This window comes from Hemiscyllium ocellatum, chromosome 2, assembly GCF_020745735.1.
Source record: "Hemiscyllium ocellatum isolate sHemOce1 chromosome 2, sHemOce1.pat.X.cur, whole genome shotgun sequence".
Lineage (NCBI taxonomy): Eukaryota > Metazoa > Chordata > Chondrichthyes > Orectolobiformes > Hemiscylliidae > Hemiscyllium > Hemiscyllium ocellatum.
The window spans coordinates 120,530,015-120,556,949 of record NC_083402.1 but is presented as its reverse complement, the minus strand read 5'-3'; the positions used below and the strand labels follow the sequence as shown (position 1 = coordinate 120,556,949).

General features: G+C 39.7%; 1 protein-coding gene across 1 annotated transcript in view; it reads left to right on the top strand.

Moving 5' to 3' along the window:
- The first annotated feature begins 6,128 nt into the window (after nt 1-6,128).
- Nucleotides 6,129-26,935, top strand: part of elp1 (elongator acetyltransferase complex subunit 1) — a 71,270-nt gene continuing 50,463 nt past the window's right edge. The window contains exons 1-11 of the mRNA XM_060839496.1: nt 6,129-6,251; nt 8,204-8,361; nt 10,979-11,131; nt 12,260-12,341; nt 14,496-14,576; nt 15,766-15,851; nt 16,337-16,436; nt 18,337-18,427; nt 22,747-22,870; nt 24,224-24,317; nt 26,258-26,488. Coding sequence (XP_060695479.1) covers nt 8,212-8,361; nt 10,979-11,131; nt 12,260-12,341; nt 14,496-14,576; nt 15,766-15,851; nt 16,337-16,436; nt 18,337-18,427; nt 22,747-22,870; nt 24,224-24,317; nt 26,258-26,488 — 1,192 coding nt within the window. The 5' untranslated portion in view covers nt 6,129-6,251; nt 8,204-8,211. The remainder of the gene's footprint in view (nt 6,252-8,203; nt 8,362-10,978; nt 11,132-12,259; nt 12,342-14,495; nt 14,577-15,765; nt 15,852-16,336; nt 16,437-18,336; nt 18,428-22,746; nt 22,871-24,223; nt 24,318-26,257; nt 26,489-26,935) is intronic.

Below are 26,935 nucleotides of genomic sequence, written 5' to 3'. Positions count from 1 at the left end.
AGATTTTTTTTCACTCAGAAGGTTGTGAATCATTGGAATTCTGTATCTCGGAATGTGGGAAAGCAGAGGTTGAAAGATATTTTAGAAATATAGAGTATAGAAGCAGGATGCGTCAACTCTCCAAGCCTGTCCTCCATCCTTCTATATGATTATGGGTGATTAATTTTGTTGAATGAGATGTCTCAAGGGGCTGAATGGCCTACTCCTGCTCCTATTTCTTATGGTGACAGCACAATCATTTAGGTTTGTATTAATCCCGTGAAATTAAGGTAAAGCAAAGCGAGTTTTGTGAAGATTTGAAGCTCAGGTAGAGGTTTTGGATGTAAGTTTGCTCACTCAGCCGAAAGGTTCATTTCCAGACGTTTTGTTACCTTACTAGGTAACATCTTAAGTGGACCTCATGCAAAGCAATGCTGAAAATTCCTGCTTTCCATTTATATGTTTTAGTTTCTTTGAATTGCTACAAAAAGACATGACCCTCTCTCACTAGAGATGAGGAAGGACACCACTTCGAGTGGGACAATACATCCCCATCCTAGGACAAGCCAAACAAAGACATGGACATGAATTCCTAGAAGCATGGCATTCCAACCGGAACTCTATCATCAAACACATCAAGTTAGTCCCCATCTACGACCCCCTGAGAAAAGGAACAGGAAGTGACTTCGCCACAGGAAATGACATCACCAACCCAAAGAAACCCAAACATATAAATGGAAAGCAGGCATTTTCAGCATTGTTTTGCATGAGGTCCACTGAAGATGTTACCTAGTAAAGTAACGAAACATCTGGAAATGAACCTTTCAGCTCAGCGAGCAAACCTACATCCATAAGGCAAAGCACCTGGGAATTACATATCTGAAAAATCTTCCATAATTACACAAATTTTTGGTCAACCTCTCTCCATTCCTTCAAGTCTCTTAAGTATTTTTTTATCTTGCAAGATGTTTATTTTAATTTTGCCCCTAGTTTGGTGCTAAAAAAGCTCCAGACACATTTTCAATTAAAAAGGATTTAGCTATGTTCCTTTCCACCTATAGATTTGTAGGACATTGCTTTTTTTACTGACGAAAGTTTGAAGCTTTCTAATATTGTGCAAGAACCTCTGATAATGTTGTCAGATTCTTGTGTCTAGTTCTTGTATTTTTGAGCACAGGCCAAGTATAAACTGATAGTAATCTCTCTAGCCTGGTCAAACATAATAGCAACAACTTTTATTTATATAATGCTCTCAACTTTGTAAAAGCATTTCATACAGCATTGTCAGACAAAAGTTGATATTGAGTGTACATGAACCTATTAGGGAATTTGACTAAAAGCTTGGGCAGTGTTTGGTTTTATGAAGAGAAAAGCAGACTTTCAGAACTTAGGGCCCAGATAGCTGAAAGCAGGGCCTTCAATGTCTAGGAAAAGGATATCCGAAATGGACAAGTGGTAATAGTTGGAGGAGTGCAGAGACCTCAGTGAGCAAAAAGATGTGAATTTTTACATTGTGGGGTTGCCAGACCAACATAATCATTGCTGTCATCACTTTCATGCCATAGTGGCTCAGTGGTTAGCACTGCTGCCTCACAGCACTGGGGCCAGGTTCGATTCCAGCCTCGGCTGACTGTCTATGTGGAATTTGCATGTTCTCCCTGTGCCTGTGTGCATTTCCTCCGGGTGCTCCAGTTTCCGCCCACAATCCAAAGATGTGCAGGTTAGGTGAATTGGCCATGCTAAATTGCCCACAATGTCCAGAGATTAGGTGCATTAGTCAGGGGAATGAATATTGGTGGGTCACTCAATGGAGGTTCGGTGAGGACTTGTTGGGCTAAATGGTCTGTTTCCACACTGTTGGGATTGTATGATTGTATGATCACTCCCTCAAAATGCAGATGCTGTTTTCCAGATTTCATGATTTGTGTAACATCAGATGACTCAGCAGGCATTAAGCTCATTTTTATATGACTCCAGGAGTTTACTTCCATTAAATTACATAAAAGTCCAATGCACATTTGATCAAAAGCAAACTACTGAAGATATTGGACCTCTGAAACAAAAGCAGGAAATATTGAAAATGCTCAGCCTATTTCTCCACAGCTGCTACTTAATCTGATGATAGTTTGCAGCATTTACTGTTTTACAGGAAAATGAATCTTGTATTTTAATAGCATCTTTCACAACCTTAGGATATTCCAATCCAGACCAATCCAGTCCCCCTTCTCCAATACCCTTCTCAGCCTCGTTGAACTAGTCCTCACCCTTAATAACTTTTCCTTTACTCCTCCCATTTCCTCCAAATCTAGGGAGTGGCCATGGGCACTCAGATGGACCCTATCTATGCCTGCTTCTTTGTCAGCTACATTGAACAGCCCTTCTTCAATACCTACACAGGCACTGTGCCCCAACTCTTCCGCCATTACATCAATGACTGCAGCAGTTTTGCTGCCTGCACTCAGGCTGAACTGGAGCAGATAATCGACTTCTCCCACAACATCCACTCCCAGGTCTATCTCGGACACCTCCCTCCCATTTCCTCACCTTTCCACTTCCATCTCGCCGACATTTAATATAAACCTATAGACTACCTGGACTACACCTCCTCCCACCCAGTATCCTGCAAGAACTCCATCCCGTTTTCCCAATTTCTCTGCCTCTGCTGCATCTGCTTAGACAAGGAGACATTCCACTCCCAAGTATCCCAGATGTCCATCTATTGTGAACAATGGGCTTTTTCTCCCTCTGTCATCCAGAAAGCCCTCCACTACACCTCCTCTATTCCCTATTCCACTGCTCTAAACCTCCCCTCCAAATGAAATAAAGACAGGGTTCCCCCCTATCTTCACCTACCACCCCACCAATCTCTGAATACAGCATATCATCCTTAAACACTTCTGCCAATTCCAACTAGACCCCACCACCAAGAACACCTTCCCCTCCCTACTCCTCTCTGCTTTCTGCAAGGACCATTCCCATCGCCAATCCTTGGTTCACGTCACTCTCCCCACCAAATCCTCCAAACCCCCAGGTACCTTCCCCTGCAACTGTAAAACCTGCAAAACCTGCCAGGCCCCCAACAGTCTTTCCAGGTGAGATAGCGGTTCACTCACCTTTCCTCAACCTAATTTACTGGGTCCAGTGCTCCCAATATGGTCTTCTCTACATCAGTGAGACCATACGTAAACTCAGGGCATGTTTTGCTGAGCATCTCAGCCAGGCCTGCAGGGACTGACCTGAACTCCCAGTCACCAACCATTTTATTTCCCCTTCCCACTCCCTTTCCAACATGACCATCCTTGGTCTCCTCCATTGCCACAACAAATCAGATGAAAATTGGAGGAACAACACCTAATCTTCCACCTCGGCAGCCTACAGCCAAGACAACTCAATATTAATATAACCTCCTTTCTCATCCCCCTTTCCAGCCCTTTTCCCTTCCGTTCCTCTGATCAATTCTTCCTTTGAGCTATCAAACCCATTCATTTCTCCCATCGACCTCTACCTGTGTTCATCTATCGCAACCTCACCACTCCACCCCTCTTCCGAACCAAAATCCTCTCCCACATCCCCTTTATCTGCAGCTCCCCTTACACCCAACCCTAGTCCTGAAGAAGGGTTACATCTGAAACATTGACTTCTTCACCTCCTGATGCTGCCTGGCTTGCTGCGTTCTTCCAGTCTCCTGCTTGTCTACCTTGAATTCCAGCATCTGCAATTTTTTTTGTCTCATTCCAAAATATTTTGCAGTCAGTAAATATTTTGACTTAATTACTGCTGAATATTAGAAATGTGATCACCATTTGCACACAACAAGATGTCACAAATAGCAATATGCACAATCATGAGCCAATAACCTATTTTGATTAACACTTCCTGAAGAATTCTCCTGCCTTTCTTTGAAATAGTGATACAGATCATTTTGCATTCACATTTGAAAACTGACAAGGCTGCAGTCAAATCTGAAAGCTAGTACCTTTGGCAGTACAATACTCCTTCAGTGACCATAAGTGACTAATATTAAACATACAAAATGATGTGCAGCAAAGGTACAGTCTCCCCAGCACCATAATGACCAGAGTGTCATGGCTATACATTTTTCAAATATCTATCACCATACTCAACTCACAGCTCCAGTTTCAAAAAAGAAGTAACAATGTGATCTCCTGAGGCACCCCTCACATTGCAGCACTCTCTGAGTGTTAGCTCAGGTCTTGAGCTTAAACTCACAGTCTTATTTCACTAACTGTGTGTAGAACCCCTGAATGTCAGCCACTACTTTGCAATTTACTTGATTAAAACAGCAGCTTCTCCTTTACTTTCTCTCCAAGACTCTAATACTGTACCCCACGATTCACAGATTCAGATTAGAGTCAACCCACAAGACAAGGTGCTGTTGATGTAACTGCCTGTCCCTCTTCTACAGTCTTGTCCATACCCAAGCAACTCTAGAAAGGGAGCGCATTGATACACTTGATGGCCTGCAGAGACTGGAGTACCTAACAGATGATGTTATCAATAGTTTAAGTTTTATAAATGTTCTTTTAGTGTTGTTGTTGCATTTTCTATACATTGTGCCTAAATGATAGGCAGGAAGAGCACATTGCATTGTGACTGGGGACACTCACACGATCAAGTTCCCTCAGAATCCTTTATGATTCAATTTGATTCTCATTCTTCAAAACCCCAGTGGGTATAGCTCCAATCTATTAAACTTGTTTCACAAGATAACTCATTCCTGCAATGGGGGTTTGAGTGAACATTCTCATGTTATTTTCTTTTCAAATACGTTACCCAGTTAACAGTACTCCAGATATGATCTCACCAAGACCCTGTGGGCAGCACAATGACTCAGTGGTTAGCACTGCTGCCTCACAGCGCTAGGGACCCGTGTTCTATTCCTGTCTCGGGCGATTGTCTGTGTGGAGTTTGCACATTCTCCCCATGTCTGCATGGGCTTCCTTTGGGTGCTCTGGTTTTCTCCCACACTCCAAAAGATGTGCAGGTCAGGTGAATTGGCCATGCTAAATTACCCATAGAGTTAGGTGCCTCAGTCAGGGGTAAATGTAGGGAAATGAGTCTGGGTGGGTTACTCTTTGGAGGTTCAGTGTGGACTTGTTGGGCCGAAGGGTCTGTTTCTGCATGGTAGAGAATCTAATCTATACAATTGCAATAAAACTTCACTACTTTTATATTCAATTCCTCTTCTGAACTATTTTATTATACATTCGTTCAACCTGGAGATCTTGTGAAGAGAACTTCGTAGCTTTTCAGCTCTGATCAAATGGCCAAAATACTGACATCTTATTTTCTGAATGTCACTTTTTGAGAGGTAATTTTGTTCTTCCAAGTTCAAGCACTTTGCCTCATAAACTGTGCATGGAATTTATCTTCAAATATCTTAGCAACCACATTTCAAAGCCCTCTATTTTCTTCCATAGATCTTCATGTTGTCTGGATTTCAATTTGCAATTATAATTGCAACCAGCCAGTATTCTCTTATAACTGCAGCCAATTTATAGTAGTATTTTTCAGCTCATTTCTCAATCTACCATTGATGCTCAGTAGCAGCTGTGTGAACCACATACAAGGTGCACTGCAGATCCTTAGGCACATCTTCCAAACCCACAGCCATTAACATCCAGAAGAAAGGCAGCAGATAGACAGGAACACCACCATTTACGAGGCCACCTCTCATCCTGAACTGGTCATGTTCTGCCATCCCTTCAGTGTTATGGGTCAAAAACCTGGAGTTAGTCTCTAACGTCATTGTAAGTTTCCCTAAAGCACGTGGACCGCAAGGATTCAAGGAGGAGAGTCACCACCTCTCAAAGGCAATAAATACCTCACCAGCCAGTAACACCAGTCCCATAAGTGAATTACAAAAAAGTTACAAGCGAACCATTGCTCCTAGATACAACTACAACAGAGTACAGTGCATAATTTAGCAGCTTGTCAATATTCCCGGTTATTATTGCAGCCAGTCAGTTTGCCCTGATATAATTACAATGAGTATAACATTTCTGAGTTAGCAGTCAGGCTCTCACCATTCCCAGACATAATTACAACCAGCGCAGTAAGCTCGGGCTGCAAGGAGCCCTCCTCAGCTCCAGGGGGCGGTCGATGTGGAGTGAGCGGCCGGTTGTTGTTGGATGAGGTCAGAGGTCGCCTGGGTCCGGCATGGTCGCTGCTGTGGTGGGGGCTGGGTGAAGATTTGCTGATGGTTTGAGGGGGAACACTCCCAGGATTTCAGTGGATTGAGAACGGAGAAGGTGGGGAGAGATTTTCCATAAGGCGCTCAGTGTGCTTAAGGCTCAAAGCTGCGGCCGGGTGCGCGGGGGATGGGGGCAGAGAGAGAGACTGACCAACCCAGAGTTCCTTAGGGCTGTATCTGATCCCATCATATTCCTGTTGACTGAGGGTTTGATCTCTGCTTAAATTGTTGTGCTGCGGGACTGGGGGCATCAGGTTTGGGATTATCACCATCAGTACTGTACCACTCCCCTCATCTGGCAGAGCCCTGTGACTTGTTTGCTGCTGCTGCTGCTTAAGCAGGGCTTCGTGATCATTGCTGACTTCTGAGTTGACTAAGTCCATACGTGATCTATCACATCTAGTCCCTGTGGTCCTTGGAAGGGTTGGGTGCAATGGTTGGAGGTTTGTGTGCTCCCCCGACTCCTCGATTTCACCTCTGCAAGTTCCAAATGAAGTCCCTTCGATGGACTCGGTGCCATCCAAAATAAACGTTTTTCTTTTACAAGCCAGGGTCTCCTCTCTGACCCTCTTCGTGGAAATGTTGCCCCCTTGGTCCCTTTTTTAAATCTTTCCCCACTCACCTTAAATCTATGCCCTCTAGTTTTGGACTCCCCATCTTTAAAGTGTCTCTGCTGTACTGCTTGGAGTTTCCTGTCAAGGATTCAGAAAAAATCCTTTGGATGTGAAGTGTGCTTAAGACATTCCTTGCTGTACAGAGCTGGTTTTGAATGAGCAACATCTTAATGGTAGCAAAGGTGGCATGAGAGAGGAATCTGCTGTTGGATTGCCATTCTTGCCACTGGATTTGAAGCATCTTGCAAAGGCACCAGTAATAGTACTTTGCTACTGCTTTGAGGTACTTGCAGTAGGTTGTTCAAGTTTCTGAAGTATATGAGGGCATGGCAATCACTGCTGCCCAATAAACTATTGTCCCAGTTTCAGCTTTGTAATCATGGTTTACAAATACACTTCTCCACAGTCAGCCAGAGGCTGAACTTGCACAGTTAGACTAATTCATAGAGCCTTCAGCCCCAGAATGCAACTATTTCCTTCCAACTTTCATTTTTCCCTCCTCCCTACCCTAAGTTTCTGTTTCTCCCCCTCACCCCTAATTTATCCAGGTTGTTAACTGGCTTATGTGATTTGACTCTGATAGTTGGAAGGCTCTATGATATCGATGAATATGGTCCTGGCAATCCTTATCTCTACATAAGCAGCAAAGAAGGAGGCAATATTACTGAATACCAGTGAGTGTGAGCCCAGATTTTAAAAATATTTTCTTTCAATTATGGGAACGAAGTTGATTGCAGCAATCTCAATTACCTTAATTAGCACAGACTGTGCATCAAACATGGGTTTAGAAAGAAGAAGGAAATTAAAAGTTAGTTGGAAAGAAGGAAGATGCTTATTAATGATGCAGCACTTTGATTGACCTCAGACCATCAAAATACATTTTAAAGCCAATTAAATACTTTACTGAAGTGCAATCATTATTCTAATGTAGGAGATGCAACAGTCAAATTGCACACAATAAATTATTGTTATCAAGACTAGAAAATCAATTTTTGTGAATTTTGGTCCAAAATGGGAAAAATGAAAGTTGGAAGGAAATAGTTGCATGCTGGGGCTGAAGGCTCTATGAATTAGTCTAACTGTGCAAGTTCAGCCTCTGACATTGGTTCAATGTCAATGGGTGCCTTGGATCATTGGGATTTTTGTTTTACCTTTTTGGTATTTTCATAATAATGAGGACCTGTAACACCGAGAGGCCTTTTAACCCATCACACCTATGATGGCTCTTGTGAAAAGAAGTTACCTAGCTTCACACCTTTATATTTTGTCAGCACTGTGTTAGCTCTGCTAAGTTATGAATTGTTTGATCGTAAGTTACACAAATTGCTGTGTCTGACTATATCACTGATTATGTGAGTTTATGTTTATCTCTGCTCATTTGAAAAATCCTTCACAGCACTAGCCATGCGGAATCTGAAATTGCTGCATAGCCTGCACTGCAGCAGGTGGCAAGGTCTGGGCAAGCCCCAGTGTCTCACTATACGGGTAGATACAGGGACGGTGCTTGTGGGATCAAACCAAGGAATCACCGAACTCAACGCACACACTGAGCAGGTACAGATCTATTTTAATACTTGTGGATTTTTATGTGACAGTTTTGAACCTTGCAATGTCAATTCTTGTAGGAGAAAGCCATTTAGGATACTGTATGTTGCAAAGTGAATACTGCCTCTCAGCTGAGAGATCTCACCCTTCGGTACTTTGTTAATTAATGAATGGTAACACTTCTGTATTTTAAAATGAGACCTGGCATTTCAGCTGCAGAAAGTTGGGAGTTGTAAGTGCATTATTGTTTATAAGGTATATCAGCTAGACAGTGTAATAAGGGCCAGTGCGACAGGCATGATATATATCAAGACTTGTACTACTTAACACCTTTTCGAAGCTTGAGGCATCCAAAACAGCTTCATAGCCAATGAAGAACTTTTAAAATGTTTTCTTTCATTGTAACATAGGAAATATATTAAAGCCATTCAATCCAAATTGTCCATGCTGTCTGTTTAAATGACCTATCCAGTTTGCTGTTTTCCCCTCTTTAGTTTTCCTCATAACTTTTGATGCATTCAAGTCTACATCGAATTCCCTTTTGAAAATGACTATTGAAGGAAAATATTATCGCTGTAAAGGTTGTGAACCTTTGGAATTCTCCACCCCTAGAGAGCTGTAAATGATCGGTCATTAAGGATGTTTATTCCAGATAGATGTTTGTAGAATTTCTGCGAACTGGTGAGAAGAAGGGTTACGGGGATAATACAGAAAGGGAGAGTTGAGGTAGAATATTAGCCTTGATGCCCATAGAATAGCAGTGTAGGTCCAAAAAGTCTAAGGCCCCTCCTCCTTCTGTCCTTGAATTCTTACAAGATCATTGTATACCAGTCCAAGTGAGGCAACATTGGGTTTGTGAAAATAATTACTTTTGCAGCATGGGGAATTACGTACCCCGAATGCAAAGTAGCAGAGAAAGGGCTGAATCTCTGGGATTGAATGTCAGCATGTCTTACTCCAAGGAGTAAACCAGTTTCCCTGTTTTATAGTTATTAGAGTCTTAGAGAAATACATCATGGAAACAGACCCTTTGGTCCAACGCACCCACCACCAACCAGATATCCTAGATAAATATAGTCCTACTTGCCAGCATTTGGCTCATATCCCTCTAAACCCTTCCTATTTGTATATCCATTCAGCTGCCTTTAAAATGTTGTAATTGTACTAGCTTCCACTACTTCCTCTGGTAGCTCATTCAATACACGTACCACCCTCCACATGAAAACGTTGCCCTTTAGGTCCCTTTTAGATCTTGCCCCTTCTACCTTAAACCCTATGCATTTTAGTTTTGCACTTCCCCACACCAGGGAAAATACATTGTCTATTTAACTTATCAATGCCCCTATGATTTTATAAGCCTCTATAAGGTAACCTCTCAGCTTCCAACACTCCAGCCCCAGCCAATTCAGCCTCTCCCTATTGCACAAACTCTCCAACCCTGGCAACATTCTTGTAAATTTTTTCTGAACCCTTTCAAGTTTCACAACATCCTTCCTACAGCAGGAAGACCAGAATTGCAAGCAGTATTCCAAAAGTGGCTCAACCAATGTCCTGTACAGCTGCAACATGACATCCCAACTCCTATACCCAATGTGCTGACTAATAAAGGAAAGCATACCAATGCCTTCTTCACTATCCTATCTACCTATGACTTCACTTCCAAGGAACTATGAACCTGAACTCCAAGGTCTGTTATGTTCAGCAATACTCCCAGGACCTTACCATTAAGATCTGCCCTGATTTGTCTTTCCAAAATGCAGCACCTCCCATTTATCTAAATTAAACTCCATCTGCCACACCACAGCCCATTGACCCATCTGATCAAGATCCCGTTGCATTCTGAGGCAACCTTCTTCGATGTCTACTACACCTCCAATTTTGGTGTTTTCTGTAAACTTACTCACCATACCTCCTTTGTTTGTATCCAAATCATTTGTATAAATCACAAAAAGCAGTTGACACAGCACTGGTCACAGGCCTCCAGTCTGGAAAACAACCCTCCACCACCACCCTCTGTCTTCTATCTTTGAGCCAGTTCTGTACCAAAGTGACTTGTTCTCCCTGTATTCCATGTGATCTTACCTTGCTAACCGGTCTACCATGAGGAACCTTGTTGAATGCCTTACTGAAGTCCATTGAGTAAAGTACTTCTCATATGTTGATTTTCGTTTTTTAAAATGATGACGGCAACGACTGTTTTGAAAATAAGCATTCCTGTAAAAGAGGCAACTGATGTCAAGTAACATAGGATCTTTGATATTTACAAGTTTCAGTGTGCTTTTATTGAGTCTTGAGTAAGTGACTCAGGCGGCTGACTGTGTGGAGTTTGCACGTTCTCCCCGTGTCTGCGTGGGTTTCCTCCGGGTGCTCCGGTTTCCTCCCACCATCACAAAGACGTGCGGGTCAAGTGAATTGGCCATGCTAAATTGCCCATAGTGTTAGGTAAGTGGTAAATGTAGGGGTATGGGTGGGTTTCGCTTCGGCGGGTTGGTGTGGACTTGTTGGGCCGAAGGGCCTGTTTCCACACTGTAAGTCTAATCTAAAAAAATCTAATCTGAATCAAACTTAAATTTAAAAGTTTATTCAAGAAGACTTTGATTCATTTCTTTCCTTTCTCCCCCTACAGGTAGTCAGAAGAGTATCCCTGGTTGAAGAAGCATTTCTCCCTAAAGATGGCACTGGGTGTATTGTTGGTATTGAGGACCTTCCAGACCAGGAATCTGTATGTGTGGCTACTGGATCAGGGGATGTTATACTTTATAATCTAAACTCAAATCAGGTAAAACTTGAAATGATGGTCTTAGTGAAATAAATATTACCTGATATATATCTTTATTTATAAACATGCTTTTTAGCAAAGTGAAACTGGTCAGATAATGGCTTATATTTCTTAAAGATGAAAGGTGCCAAGCAACCATAAAGAATCGACAGCAATAACTTTCATTTATGTAGCACCTTAGACATAGTAAAACATTCCAAACTGTTCCAGAGGAGCTTTGACAAATTAAATTCGACACTGCACCACACAAGTGGGCAAGTGACCAAAAACTTGGTCAGAGTTTTAAACAGCATCTTAAAGGAGGTGAAAGAGAAAGGGAGGGGTGAAGACGTTTAGGGAGGAAATTTCAGAACTTAGGGCCAGTACATCTAAAACATGGTTGCCAATGGTGGAGCAATTAAAATGAGGAATCTACAATAAGTTAGAATTGAGGGCATACAGAGATCTTGGTTGGAGGGGACCAGAGCAGGTTCAAGAAACAGGGAGCGGCAAGCCCTTGGAGTCATTTTGAAAATAAGCTGACAGTTGTAAAGCCATGGTCCTTGCCAGATGAGTATTAACAAGCATGCAGATGCTGGAGCAACAAACATTTTTTATACATTCATGGGATGTAGATGTCATTGGCTGGACCAGCATTAATGCTTATCTGTAATTACCCAGAGAGCAGTTAATAGTCAACCACATTGCTGTAGGGCCAATCCGGTAAGGATAATAGAGTTCCTTCCCTGAAGTACATGAGTGAACCAGAATTTTTTTTTTTACAACAATCAATGGTGATTCTTATGTTGCTATTAGGCTAGCTTTTTATTCCATGTTGTATCGCCATCTGCCATGGGGTGGGATTCAAACTCCTGTTCTCAGCACATTACCCTGGGATTTTGGATTACTAGCACTGTAACATTGCCAATATATCACCATCTCCCAGTATTTGGTGCGCGATGGATGCAGGCAACATAGTTTTGTATGAACTCCGAATCTTAAGAAGTTGAGGAGCAACTGGATTCTCATGCTCAGGGCTTTGGGTCAAAATGTGGTTCTGGAGCAGACATTAAAGAGGGTGAGAAAGTATATGATGATATAGTTACAGAAGTGTTGTAGTTAATTGTAAATTTCTGTCATTTCCTCTAGCTGGAATGTGTTGGCAGTGTTGACAGTGGGCTGACTGGGATGAGCTGGAGTCCAGACCAGGAACTTGTTGTGCTCACCACAGGTATGTGTCGATCTGAAGGGGAATGGGGCTAAACAAATAGCTTTTTTGAAAATATTGCAAATATACGTCGTGAATGACAATGCCGCTCCTGTAACATCCTATGATAGCTCTACATCTCTTTTCCTTCTCTGTAAAGACTGTTTAGGGAGATCTTGTGGTGCAGTGCATTGTGTTCCTGCATCTGAGCCAGAAGGACCAGGCTTAAATCACGCCTCAGGCCATGGTGGCCAAAGAAGGTGCATTCATAACATGGTCAAACAGGTTAATACCCTTCCTGGAAAATCCTTCCAATATATGTCAATGGCATATGGTAAGAGTGGGAGAGATTCCTAGTCAGCCATGTGATGGAAAGGACATTGAAGCTTCTATTGTTATATTTTGCTCCAGGCTACAGCATTTATGTAAATGTGCATGTAGCTACCGTAACTCAAGATTCTCAGGTTGAGTGGGGAAGGGGCTGCTGTTGTCCTTAGTTAGCTGGATGGCCAGTGTGTTAGATTGTGCCAATAGCATATGGTTTGATCCCTGTTCTCATTTGGGTGGATTTAGCAAAGGTTTAGGGAGAGGATTCCAAAGCTTGGAGTCTATGTATCTGAAGGCAAGGTTGCCAGTGGTAGAATGATTAATACTGATGATGTATAAGAAGCCAGAATTGGAAGAGTGCAGATATCTCAGAAGTTGTGGGACCAGTCAAGGTGTGAGATGTTGCAGTGAGGTGTGAAGATGTGAAGAGGACAAGACGAAGGTTTTAATTCGTGCCCGTCTATCTTTCTTGGGGTGAAAGGCCAGTGAATGTACATTAACACAATTGATTTTTAAGGTCTAGCTGCATATTGAAAGATTTTGCATTTGTAAGGAGCTAGAATTCCTCCTGCATTGCTGACTAGTCTGTGCTAGCTATTTTCTGATTATTTGGGTATGTGACCAACGTGGGTTCCAGAAAAAATAGAACTTATCCCAACTTTACCTTGGTGGCCAGCCCCACAGGCAAGTTCTATAAAACCCAACTAATTCTGTATGAACTTATTGTAGCTGTAACCGTCTGGTCTCACCATTTTCTTGCTCCTACAAGCTTAACCCTTATTTCAGCTGTGTAGCCAGTGGAGTTTGCTGTTGCAGGAAGGACCTCGGACACCTTTAACAGTCTCCAGCAATAAGTCAGTAACATCAGAGAATGATCCTTAACTTCTTCAACTCCTTGTCCCTCCTTCCCAGTGGTAAATCTGCAATGTCAAGAAGATGCTGCTGTTGTTTTTGTTTTACCTTCTTGTGCCGTAGCCTCTCCAGGGCTAAGGAAAGGTTCAGCCAGATTTCTGACCCCATAATCTCCCCTCTCCTGAAATTTGCATACATGTGAGAGAATGTTGTGTGAGGATATAATTGGTCTTGCTTGGAGTGCCTTTTACATTTCAACAGCCTTTCAAAGTTGGGACCGCTCATTTTGTATATTGGAAATGTTAGGGACCAAAGGGATACTGCAGTATCCTATTCCTCTATGATGAAAGAAAAGAGTAAAAATTGTTGAGGTGTGGAATTCATAAGACTAATTTTTAGATCGAAGCAAGTACCTGGCCGTTTCCCAGATCTTTTCTTTACTTCAGCAGTGATTTCATTTTTCTACAACTCTTCAAAAAACCTTCCTGAAGAACTGTGTCAGTCCTCATTACCACCTCCAGGATGCCATTCCACAAGTTGTTCCAAGAAAAATAAAAATCTGCACATCCAGTTTCATTGCTTCTATCCCATGACACTCCTTGCACCAATGCGCAACAATATTCCATTCACTTGCATGTTCCCTTTAAGTCTATGCCTCTCCATAAAATCAAACCAAAGATGCAGTCTGATTGAAACACCTTTTGACAAGTGTAAAAATGATTTGCAGTTAAAAATACAACCCAACACATATGTTGCGTGAAATAATGTTCCTGGAGTGAGGTACTTCCACTGCAACGGTAGCAAAAATACAAACAAATGCATACAACACTTCAAATCTAGTTCATTCAGTTCTTAGAAGCAAAACCTCGTCTTCAGAAAGCACTATTGTGTTGAGTATTTCTGTTACAAAGCAGCAAGTGAAGTGGAAACACTGTTTTAACTATGTATCTTATTCTGGCAAAAGACCAGAGCAACAAGTTAAATTTATTGCTTTTGTAGGGCAGGAGACCATAATAATGATGACCAAAGACTTTGATCCAATTACTGAAGTCAAAATCCACCAAGACAGCTTTGGTGAAGGTAAGTGAGCTCTCTTGTTTCACAAGTACATTTTAAGACCTATCTTTTTAAATAAAATTCCAAATGAACACCCAGTTATTTGTTTGTACTGTGCTAAGATTTTGTGAATAATAAAAGAGCACATTTCTGTCAGAATAAACTGAACTACATTCAAACTGTTGAGTTAGAAGAAGGTTTGCAACAACCTGTTCAGATTTGTTCTACATCCTGTCACAAATTCACTCTAATTTACAAATATAATTTTTACATCACTGTTACCCACTGTTTTACTATGCAATAATTCTGTACAGGTTAAGATCAGAATTGGATTTTGATATGTACGCAGGGTAAGGAAGGGCTATCATGCTAATGTTAACCCACCCTGATTCTTACTGGACCCATCCCCGGTAACCTGCACTTCTGACCTTTCTCCCTCCATCTCTTGAGGAAGTCAAGAAGGAGAGCCATAGACAATTCAGGAAAGGTCAAAAATTTCTTTCTGATCCCTTAAACACGATCTATTGGCTATTTCTTAAAATCTTTACTTTCTTCTGCAGTGATTTCATTGTTCTACAACAGCTTCAAATGCCTTCCTGACAAGCTCACATTCAGTTCTTGCTGTCACATCCAAGATGCTGTCCCACAGGTTATTCCAAGGAAAAGTAAAATGTCAGCAAATCCAACTTCACTGCTTCTATCCCATGACTCTCCTTGTGCCAATACACAAGAACATTCTATTCACTTGCATGTTTTGATCAAATCCCCTTTTAAGTCTATGCCACTCTGGAAAACCAAGCCAAAGACACAGTGCACACCTTCACACTTTATGTGGCACGGGTCTATTGGTCTGAATGTCCTCCTTCTGTTCTCTAAGATAGTTCAGTGACAATTATGACAAGAGTCATTCTTGTTACCTAACTTTAGTGGAGATTCTACAGCCAATTTCAAAAGGGAGAATAATTCCAGATTACTGGGCTGAACTTTCAAGTAGCTCTTTCAGACCTTAGTGGAGACTCAAAGACCCCCTCTGCTTTTCTCTTTTGCAAAAGTGTAGTATCTGGCAAATAAAATAATGTAACAGAGTGAGAGATAATCAATACCTTTATCTTAACTTTGTTTTTAAAACTTAACAGAAAAATAAAATTATAATGTCTTATTTCCAGCAAGCAGTTTTATATAATATGTACCTATAAATTGTCTTACTCTTAAGGAGAATTTATCACTGTCGGTTGGGGTAAGAAGGAAACACAGTTTCATGGCACAGAGGGTAAGGAAGCAGCTCGTCGTAAGCCAACAGTAAGTTTTATGCTGAATTTTTATACCTAGTCTCTTGTCTACACATAAAGGGATATAAGGAGGAAAGTGGGAATATGGGACAGAGGATTAACCATTATTGTATTAAATGATGGAACAGGCTCAAAGGGCCGAATCGTCTACTCTTGCACCTAGTTTCCATGTCTCTTGTACAGTTCATGGTCAACTGAGTTAATTGCTGTGAACTATTTAGTTTGTTTAGCAAGGGGTTGAACATGTCTTCCTGGTCTATCTTGGCGGGGTGGGGGGGAAAGCAGTGCACTGCTACCTCAACTCCCAAGTTCAACTCAGCACAGCCAGGGTGTCAAACCTGGACATTGACTGCTCTGAATGTCTCAGCTATTCACTGCTTTGAACAGTCAAGGTAGAGAACTTTAACTATTCCTTCATGTGTTTTGGAATAGTATGCATTGCCTTCAGAAATATGCTATAGTTCTGATCATGAAATTTCTTATTCTCTTTACTAGGAAATTCAGCCAGCATTTCCTTGGGATGATCGGAGATCGCGTGTGACCTGGCGAGGAGATGGGCAGCTGTTTGCAATCAATGCCATTTGTCCTGTGTCTGGTTAGTATATAACTTCAGTTTTGACATTTGAACAAAGAGCAAGTGAATGACTTGCACTGTTTCTAGATTACATTATAATACTGCATGTCTGTGCACAAATATTGCTTCCATGTTGTCTTGCAAGGTTTGGGCTACTTCCAAACCATTTGAGAGATTTGAGTCCAAATTATGAGATGGACTTTTATATATAAAAAAGAGAATAATTCGAAATAATGCAGGTTGTGATCTATACCAACCTTCCAGAGTCCTAAGGTGGTTTTTCACCTTCTTCTAATTTTTCTTAAACTATGTATAGAAGCATAAGGTATTTTCATAATTTGTACATGTGTGAGATCAGTTCAAAATCATTCAAGTGATGGAATAAGTTAATCAATGATGATGGATATGCCTGGTGCATGACATTGGATGTAGATGTCTACAACATCAATCTGGCTGCTAAACCAAGTCTTCCCATGTATGCCCATGCTCCATTCTGATGTATGCTATTGTTGATGATTAAACTCTGAAATCTAGGGCTGCTACTGGCCAGATTGACCTGAAAGTCAGGCATGGGAATGTTTCCTTGGTTGATGTCTGTACAATTCTGTTAAGGTCAGCATCTTTTAATGAGTGATACTATTACTCTGGGATGTGATCAGCAACCTTACTGTGTCATGTGTACTCATTTTACACTAATTGTTTTAGCTTTACCTATCTGCTGTTCATCTAATACAGACTCCCATCCTTATTGATTGTCTGAAGACAAGCGAGTGCCACCTTACGTGGTTAGGGTGATAGGCAGAGCATCTAGGTTCTGTTGAATCCACGAAGACACACCAGTTTGATGGAAATTTGGAATCAACACATCCCATCTTGGCAGATTGGATAATTAAATTCTGAACAGGAAGATTGGCAGTATACTGAGCTACTTTTAATAATTGTCTAGCCAGTTGGTTCACTGAAGGAAATCAGAGGGTTAAGTTATCCCAGGGGTAGGAAATGTGGCGTGAGGGGAAGCATGCCTGTGCTGTAATACTACTCAAACCATTAAATCTTGTGCAAGGAGTAGACTTCCAACCCCTCTGAGGTTAAAAACCATGATGTGAGATTAAATTGTGTCCAAGCAGGTTGAATTCTTTCCCATGCAACTCCAGATAACCTTTGGTCAAAAACTGTAAAGGGTATAGTGATCCTAGCTGTACAGAGTGGGAAACCAATCACTGGTTTGTATTTGGTATGATGTAAATTAAGTAAACTGCAACAATACCTCTGCATAAAACTGAGAACCCCTAAGTATTGGATATGTCAGCATAGATTAAAATTCCCTGGTATTGGAAAATGGGATCTGTTCCTACAAGGCAAGATTATCCATTACCTTTGGGGTAAATGGAATTGACAACTCTTCAACATAATATCGAATAACTAGCTGGTCAAACAGAAAACATGTTATTGTTGAAAATATTTTTGTGGAGTCAGGTTAGGAGCTGATAATTTTCCCTTAAATGTACCATTTTCCTGTAGTGTCCTGTGGGTAGCAGTCGAAACTCACGGTGACCTGCGAAACAAGTTTTAGAATTGAGGATTGTCACATAATCTTTAAAACAGTCTGTTTTTAAATAGTAATATTCATTGTGAATTTTAGCAAATCCTTGCAAAAGTGTAATATTTGAACTGATTTTACCTGTCCTGATTGGGGAAGGAGAATGTCTTTAGCTTAGATATGTCTATATTTTCATTGCACTGAACTTCACTCATTAGAAGGTACACTAATCAGTTTTGAACAAGCTTTAATATATTTACTCTGCTGGATACTGATAAATTATTTTTGTCTTTATTTCTCATCTTTTCATCTTTCCAAACTTATGTATTTTCCTAATTTCTATATGTCTGATCTAATTTCAGTACAAATTTCTTCCTCTAGGATCCAGAAAGCTGAGAGTGTGGAACAGAGAATGTGTGCTTCAGTCAACCAGTGAGTCTGTTAGTGGTCTTGAACAGGTCCTGTGTTGGAAGTGAGTAACTTAAATCAAATTGCGTCCTAGTGTTTGTGTGGAAATTTCTAAGTTTATGCATTTGCCTTCACTTGATTCATGCAATTTGGAAAGTAACTTGCTGTGAAATGCAACTCGGTGCTAACAAAACACTATTATTACAATACAAGTCATCCAGCAAGTTCAGACAAGCACAAGTTGCACTGAGTTGTGAGTTTCCATTTACATTTTGACATTACTTGTTGCATACAGATGGAATTTCTATAGAGAGCTTGCTGAATTTACTTGCCCTTAACCTCCCTGCCATTGTTTAGAACTTTGCACGTTAAAGCCCATTTATCACCCCAGAGTGGAAAGTCTACACATTATCACATAGCATATTTGTCACCTACAGCCTATTATAAAAAAGAAGAAAATTGAATTCAAATTCAAGGAAAAGGTGAATTACCATCATAAGTGCTCCCTTTATTATTATCATTCAGGAATGAATTGCAGTCTAAAGGAAACCTTGTCAAAATGAACTCATGGAGTGAGCCTCAGTAGCTGCCTATTGTATATTGGAAGTGGAAGACACACCTTCTTATGTCTGCTTGAGTTCATTTTTCATGGATTAAAAAACTGGTAGAATTTATCTTGCTGAATCAGAATTTTTGTAAATATATTGCTTTAAGAAACCCCTCCTGGCACTCTGGATATTCCAAATTACAGACGAAAAGTACTTCTGAATTTTTTTTCACTGCTCTAATGTAGGAAGTTATTTTGAGCATGGCATGTTGATAGCAGCAGCAATGTAATCATAATCACATTACTGTACAATATATTGGGTAATCCAATTGATAGATCAGAACACATGTTGGTTTGGATACTATGGTAAAGAAATTAAAGGAATTTTATAAAGAAGCGGTTTGGCTATTTTGAGGATTAAAAGCATTTTCAAAAAAAAAAATTGAGGAGAGATTTGATTGAAATATTCAAAAACTTAAGAGGTTTGGACAGAGTAGACAAGGAACTGTTCCTATTTGTAGAAGGGTTAGAACCAGATGGAACTGATCTAGGGTAATTGACAAAAGAAGGGATGGCGACATGGGGATTTTGTTTTCAAGTGATGCATGTTTAGGACCTGGAATGCCCAGCCTGAGAATGCAATGGAGGCAAGATGAATTAAGGCTTTCAAAAGGGTCTTCGATTATTATCTGAAAAAGAAAGAAATCCAGGTTTAGAGGCTAAAAGCAATGGAGTGGCACATGGGAACTTGCTCTTCCAGAGGTCCTGTGCAAACACAGCTTTCTCCTTTGCTGTAGCCATTTTGATAATTTGAACATGCCACACAATTCTAATAATTAACAGTACGTGTACAAGTTTTTTTAACCATGCGATTACTGTCAATGACTGGCAATTGCTTCTTACTCAGGCAAACTTTGGACTGCCACAATATCATCCCTGTACCATAATTTATAATGTGGAGACTTTACAGATATTGAAACATTTTAAAATATTTTGTGCTCATAATCCAATATTTCTTTTCCGTACTTTATTTGGATTTCTATACATGATTTGATGCTAATTCACCATGTTTCCTTCCTGTAATTGCTCTGTTTATTTATTAAATTTTAAAATTTATTAGTTAAGCTGTTTGGACAGTTCATTCCTTCATTCACACAAATCCTAGATGCCTCGTATCCTCCGCCATGTATTTATCAACATGCACAGCAAGTTGCTGGACAATATCATTTTCAAGCTGAAGATATCGGAAACATCTAACAAAAAGGCCATGCCATGAGGTGCTGTATCAAACAAATTCCACCTCATAGCATTTATAAAGTTTTTGTCTTATAGAAAATATTCCTCATGAAAAATTCTTCCATCAGAACGTTGCAACAACCCAAGAATGTTGTTTGTAGTTCTCTAATTTTATCTCTGGCATCTTTTGTACTTCGTTCTACCATCGTCCTGTTGAAAGCACTGTTCAGCAATTCCCTCTCAGGTTTCTGACAGTTTTTCTCTATTACAAGCTCACAGATGGGACACTGAGGTGGCTTCTCTTTCTGTGACATACTTATAGGATCAAACAATAGTTGCTGCATTGAAGGACACATTTGGTCTGTGTTTGTGCTGGCCCTCTGAAGAAATAGTTTACCTACTGGCCACTCCCCTGCCTTTACTTCATAGTCCTGTAAATCTTTCCATTTCATCCCTTGAAGTTTAAAATGTATGCGGCTTGTTCTGCCACTGCAGTATAATCAATGGCTCAGGTGTATCTTAATTCTCATGGATGTAGGCTTCACTGGGAAGGACAGCATTTGTTGTCCATCATTAAATGCCCTTCAAATGGGTGGCTTACCCATTCAGAGGGCAGTTAAGAATCAATCTTGTTGTTGTGGTCCAGAGTTGCATGAAGGCCAGAATGGGTAAAGTTTGGTACATTTCCTTCTCTAGTGTATTTTTACAGAAACCAACGAGACAGTCAAAGATCAAAACTAGTCGTTATCTAGTTGTAAATTTGTGAACTGAATTCATAAAAGCTGTCATGGTGAAATTAACAAAATGGCACTATCTCTTACCCAACTCTGACTTCTGAGTTAGAAGACTAGATTCAAGTCCTGGTCCAGAAACACCATTGTACAATCCAGGCTGAAACTCCTAGTTCAATGCTAAAGAGGTGCTACACTTTTGAGGTACTGGCTTGCAGCTAAACTTTTAAACAAAGGCCAGTCTGCCCTCTTAGATCAATATAGATTATTTCAAAGAGGAGTAAGGGAGTTCCACCTTATTGTGGCGAATTTTCATCATTTAGTAACTTCAAAACAGTTTATCTGGCTATTATTTCACTGTTATTTGTGGGATATTCCCTCAATTATTGGATGTTGCATTTTTCTACCATTTGACAGTGACCATACTTTTTAAAACAAAGTTACTTCTTTGGCTGTAAGTGCTTTGGGCGATCTTGAGTTGCTGTAGAGATACAGGCTGTTTTACTGAGATTGGAAAATTGACTTATATGAAGATAGATGAATAACCGTTGCTTTAGTGTACAATGACTTAGTTTTCCAGAACATTGCACCATAATATGTTTGCTGTGTTTAAATTTCTTTCAAAACAACTTGTTAAAAATTGGATGTGACTTTGGCTCAGTGCAGTACTCCTGCAGTTCAGTCAAAAGGCTGTAGATTTAAACTTAATTTAGGATTGAGATGATGGGGAACCTTTACTGATAAAAACATCAAGGGAAACAAGGAAAGTGAAAGAAACTAGTGTGGGAGCACAGGACAAGCTATGATCCCTTTGAGGAATGATTCAAGGGCTGAATGGCTTTCTCTTCCTATTTCTTATGTAAATGCTCTTGTGTAAATGTTAGTGCATTATTATTGGACTGGCGTTAGCACAAAGCATGTTCTCATTGAACAGTGACCTCCACGTTCTGAACTCCTTGGTCTGATATGTTTAGTCTAGGACAATCAACATCCATTCCTTAGAGCTATGAAGATGTGGGTGTACTGTACCTTTACGAGAGTTAGAAGCTAGCAGAACTACCTGACACAGCACCAAATGTTCTGAATAGGTAACAATGTAACACTTGAGCAGAAGCTAGATTAGCTAGTTGTCTGGAAATGACAAAACAGATTTGTATTAGGCTAACCAGTTTAAATCATACCCTGAAAAATACCAAATTCCAATCAAGTTTGAATATTGTGTATTGACAATCTTAAAAGCCAATGACACCCCGCCAAGGGTTGTAAAAGACCGGGGAAAATTGAACATTTGTGGGGAGAACTGCCAAGGAAACAACATCTGACTGTCCGGGGAAAAGCTCTCTTAAAGGTGCCTTTATTGATCCGTGATCTGTGAAGCAGAAAACACTAAGAAGAAAAAGATTTGACATGTGGTCGGTTTTTGAAAAGTTGAGTTTTGGTAAATCTTAAAAATTCCACCCCCCCCCCCCGATTATCGGACTAGTATTATAGAAGGGAAAGTAAAAGATAGCTTAGAGGAAGGAGTTGTCAATTGTTATACATTAAGAAATAAAGTTGTTACTTTTACTTTAACTAGTTCTTGGCTTCTTGAATTTTCACAGATTACTGCAAGGGATAAATCTTTTCTGTGTTGCTGGTTTAAATTAAGCAGGAGGGTTTACCCCATGTCATAAAACTTAGAGACATTCTAGCTATTGATCAGAGCCACACAATTTCCACAGTTAGGGTTGTGCACTGCTATCATTCTGTGATTAGTTTGAAAGGGTGCTTGTTGGGGATGTGTGTTCTATTTTTAATGCAAGTAAGTTGTATATCCGTAAGAAGTCTCAATTTTCCATGGTCATGATATTTGCAATATTCCATTCCTAGACCATCAGGAAATCTGATTGCATCCACACAACGAAAGCTTAACAAACATAATGTTGTGTTTTTCGAACGAAATGGTTTACTACATGGAGAGTTTTCACTTCCTTTTCATAAAGACCAAGTTAAGGCAAGTATTGAAGCTCCCTTTCTCCCTCTTGAATTTTTCTCTCCGTTCCACTGGTACGTTGCCCAGATGGTCATTCTTTAGAATTGACTATGAGCTTAATGGCCTAAGTTGGCTTAATGCTCATTTGAAAGACCACTCCTCCCCATGTCCACCATGTGCAGTGAAGGTTGCTTTACGATACTGTGAACTCTAAATATTGTTTCCTACTGTAGTTGACATATAAAACACTAATTCTATTACTGTCTGCATTCTACTGAGATTGAAAGTGCTAACAAGGATACATTATTCTTTGTAAGCATGTAGTCCATATTGAGGAACACTGCAGCAAAATATAAGTATGTTAACAAACTTGATGAACGCATTAATTAATGGCAAAAGAATTGTTTTTTACATATACATTTTAGTGAAGTGGAGACCATTCTACTTCATGCACAGTAATGATAGTAAAAGCACAGAAGCACAAATTAACAACTCATTCAAAGTAGCAAAAATTTAATCCAAAATATGTAAACAGGAAACATATAGAGAACTAAAAATCATGAACAGTAGTTATGTTAAACTTGTATAGAACCTTGGTTATTACAAGTACTGTGTAGAATTCTGGTCTCCAATTCTAGAAAAGATCGGAGAAAGTGCCAACTGATTTATAATGCAACAGTTATAGGGGTACAACAATCTAATGATTAAACATGCTTGTTGAGGGGTGGAGGTTGTCCAGAAATGTGAATCTAACACACATCTCAAAAGTAATGGTAGAGTCGATGTGTAGAGAATGCCTCCTCTTGTGGCATGTAAAATGTCATAATTTCAACATATTTGTTATTAACTCCAATCAGAAATTCAGGAGAAGTTTCTTTATCCAGACAGTGATGATAATTTGAAACGCATAACCAGAGGGAGTGGTTAATCTCTGATAAAGCTAAATAAGTATATGAGAAAGGAATAGAAGGAGTTGCCAAAGCCTCGAGTGCAGCATAATTCTTTTGTTCCTGTGCTGCATATTCTATATAATACTCACTAAAACTTTTGAAAGTTTGTAATTTATTTGTTTGAGATTACATTTGGATTCTTCATGTTTTGCGTGCCAGGTTATCATCAGTGGTTGGTACATCTTATCTAACCTACTCTTCAGTTTCTGACTGGTTTGGATAATTGATTTGGATTAGAAGCTGGTGAATTGAAAGTGTGGTTATATTTTAGTTTTCATTTTATATTTTAGATATATTTTAGTTTATATTTAGATATGTTTTAGTTTATATTTTAGATACTGTAGATTTTCTGATTTTGTTTGGGAGTAATCCACCTGCAGTGTTCTGTATGATCCTAATGAACTTGATTTTTACTATTAATTAGGTAAATGAGCTGTTATGGAACAGCGACTCTACTGTACTAGCGGTTTGGCTGGAGGATTTGGAATCAGATAAGGATGACCGTCAAAATACATACGGTAATAAGTTATCTTCTAGACTGTCTGGAGTTTGTTTTTTCTTTCGTTCCTATCTGACATCCTGCACCGAAACGAAATGTTAACTTAATTTGAACAAGAGCTTTTGTTCTCTATGCTTTGCAATATGTCAGAAAATTTACTGCCTAAAAATACCAAGCTGGGACAAACTTCTAATGTTATCATAAGTATGGTTTACAATCACACAATTCAGGAACAGACCACTGTGACTATCATGTCTGTGCCAGCACTTTGAAAGATCCTTCCAATTAGTCCTACAGTTTCACCACAGTCTTGCAATTTGTTTTTGTTTTTCAATTATTTATTCAATTATTTTGTAAAATTTACTGTAAAATCTGTATCTATCCAGCCCTTTCAGGCAATACTTTTCAGATCATTATAACTAACTACATAGAAAAACATCTTCCTTCACACCCCTTTGGTTCTTTTGCCAGTGTCTTCTGGTTACCTATCATATAAACTGTTTCTCGATGTACATTGTATCAAAACCCCTCATAACTTTGAGCATTTATAAACCTTGTGACAGATTGTGGTATCAACTGTGGATTTTCATTAAATGAATGGTAAATTTGAATTAATTGATATGATTCCATTTCTATAAGACCACAAGACAATATAAAATAGGTACAGGAGTAGGCCATTCTGGCCTCTTGAGCCTGCTCTGACTCGTGCCTTATCCATCTGACACTCCTGCCCATTCCCCATAATGCTTGGTTCCACTACTAATTAAGAATCTATCCATCTCAGATTTAAATTCTCACAAGAACGCTGCCTCCACAACTCCCTATGGCAAGGAGTTCCAAAAACTCTCAGCAATCTGAAAGAAAAATTCTTCCTTACCCCATTCTTAATTCAGGCACCCCTGAATTCTGAGACTATGCCTTCTGGTCCTCGACTCTCCCATCAGGGAAATCATCTTCTCAGTATTTATCCCATTAAGCCCCTTTTCTATCCATGCCAATATGCTACTTCCAATACCATAGGCTATTTTTTTAATGACGCCTTTTTGTGAGTTAGCTTGTTGAACGCCTTCTGGAGGCCTGAATACAACACATCATCTAGTTCCCTACCATCTAAGGAATTCTCAAGACTTCCTTGAAAACCTCTAATAGAGTATTCAGACATGATTTCCCTTTCATGAAGCAGTGCTGACTCTGCTCAATTAGATCATGATTTTTCCAAACGTAATGCTATTACTTTCTTAATATGATTTTATGATTGTATTTTCTTAATAATTGATGCCAGTATTTTTGAGCAATAGATGTTAGGTTAATCAGCCTATAATTACCTATTTTTCTTTTCCTCCCTTTTTAAAAATGGGTGGCAGTTTTCAGATCTTCTGGTAAATCTCCAGAATCTAACGATCTTGGGCAATTACTATGTTTTCAGCTACCTCTTTTAGGATCCTAGAATGCAAGCCATCAAGACCAGGGGACTTATCGTTCTTTAGCCCCATTAGTTTGTCAAAACTACTTCTCTACATATGGTGATGCTACTTCATTCCTCCCCCATATTCTTTAATATTAGTGGGACATTCGTAGCATCTTTGAATGTAAAGAATGATACAAAATATTTATCGAAAGTCTCTGTCCTCTTAACTATCTCCCCAGAATTCTTGTGTTAACTCATCCGAGAATTATTGATCATTGCTGATTGGGGGTGAAAGAAGGTTGGGTCACTTGTGAATGTCACAAACCTATAACCAAGTCAACCCTGCATCCAAATTCACATTGTGTGGTAGTGAACCTACTTTGTGGTTCATGTTCTGTCCTTCAGCTGCCTGCATACAAGTACCCACATGGGAGGGAAGATCTTTTTAAAAAAAGAAAATAAATGAGCATTTAATAATTGGAGATGATAGCAATTGTATCCTTGGTGACTAAAGCAATACTTGCAATTTTTTTATTGTTGTTGTCTTGCAGTTCAGTTGTGGACAGTGGGAAACTACCACTGGTACCTGAAGCAGAGTCTGCATTTCGGTTGCACTCAGGTGGAACGGATTGTATCCCTAATGTGGGATCCTGAGCGTCCCTATCGACTGCACATCCTCCGCAGTGGGTGGCTTTACCAGTCCTATAATTGGCAATGGACCACCAATCGAAGTACAGGAGAAGACAGCAGTGACCTTGCTAACGTAGCTGTGATTAATGGAGGTAAAAAGAATTTTGAGCCTAAGAATTGTTAGTCTGTAACATTTAGCATTTGAAGTAGGTAAATGTCAAAACTAACCTTTTTATTTTTAAATTGTATAACTTTTATAAGTGAAAATATCTATTTTCACTAAAATCGATACTGTCAAGTACATGTTTTCACCTAGCCATTCAAAAGGGAATTGAATCAAGCAATTGCCTTCAAAACTATTTATTTAATTATATATATATATATATATATATATATATATATGGATAGTACAATTAAACAGCTCAGAGGGGTTAGCTTAGCTTTTGAGACTTAGTTTTTTGAAAAGAGCTGTCCACTTGGGATTTCGCTTGATGACCTTCACGTTGTTCTTTTTTATGTATGTATCAAAACTATCTTTTTCAAAGTGAAGATTGTACCTGATTCCAATGACTTTTGAGCTAGCACATTGCAAATCACAA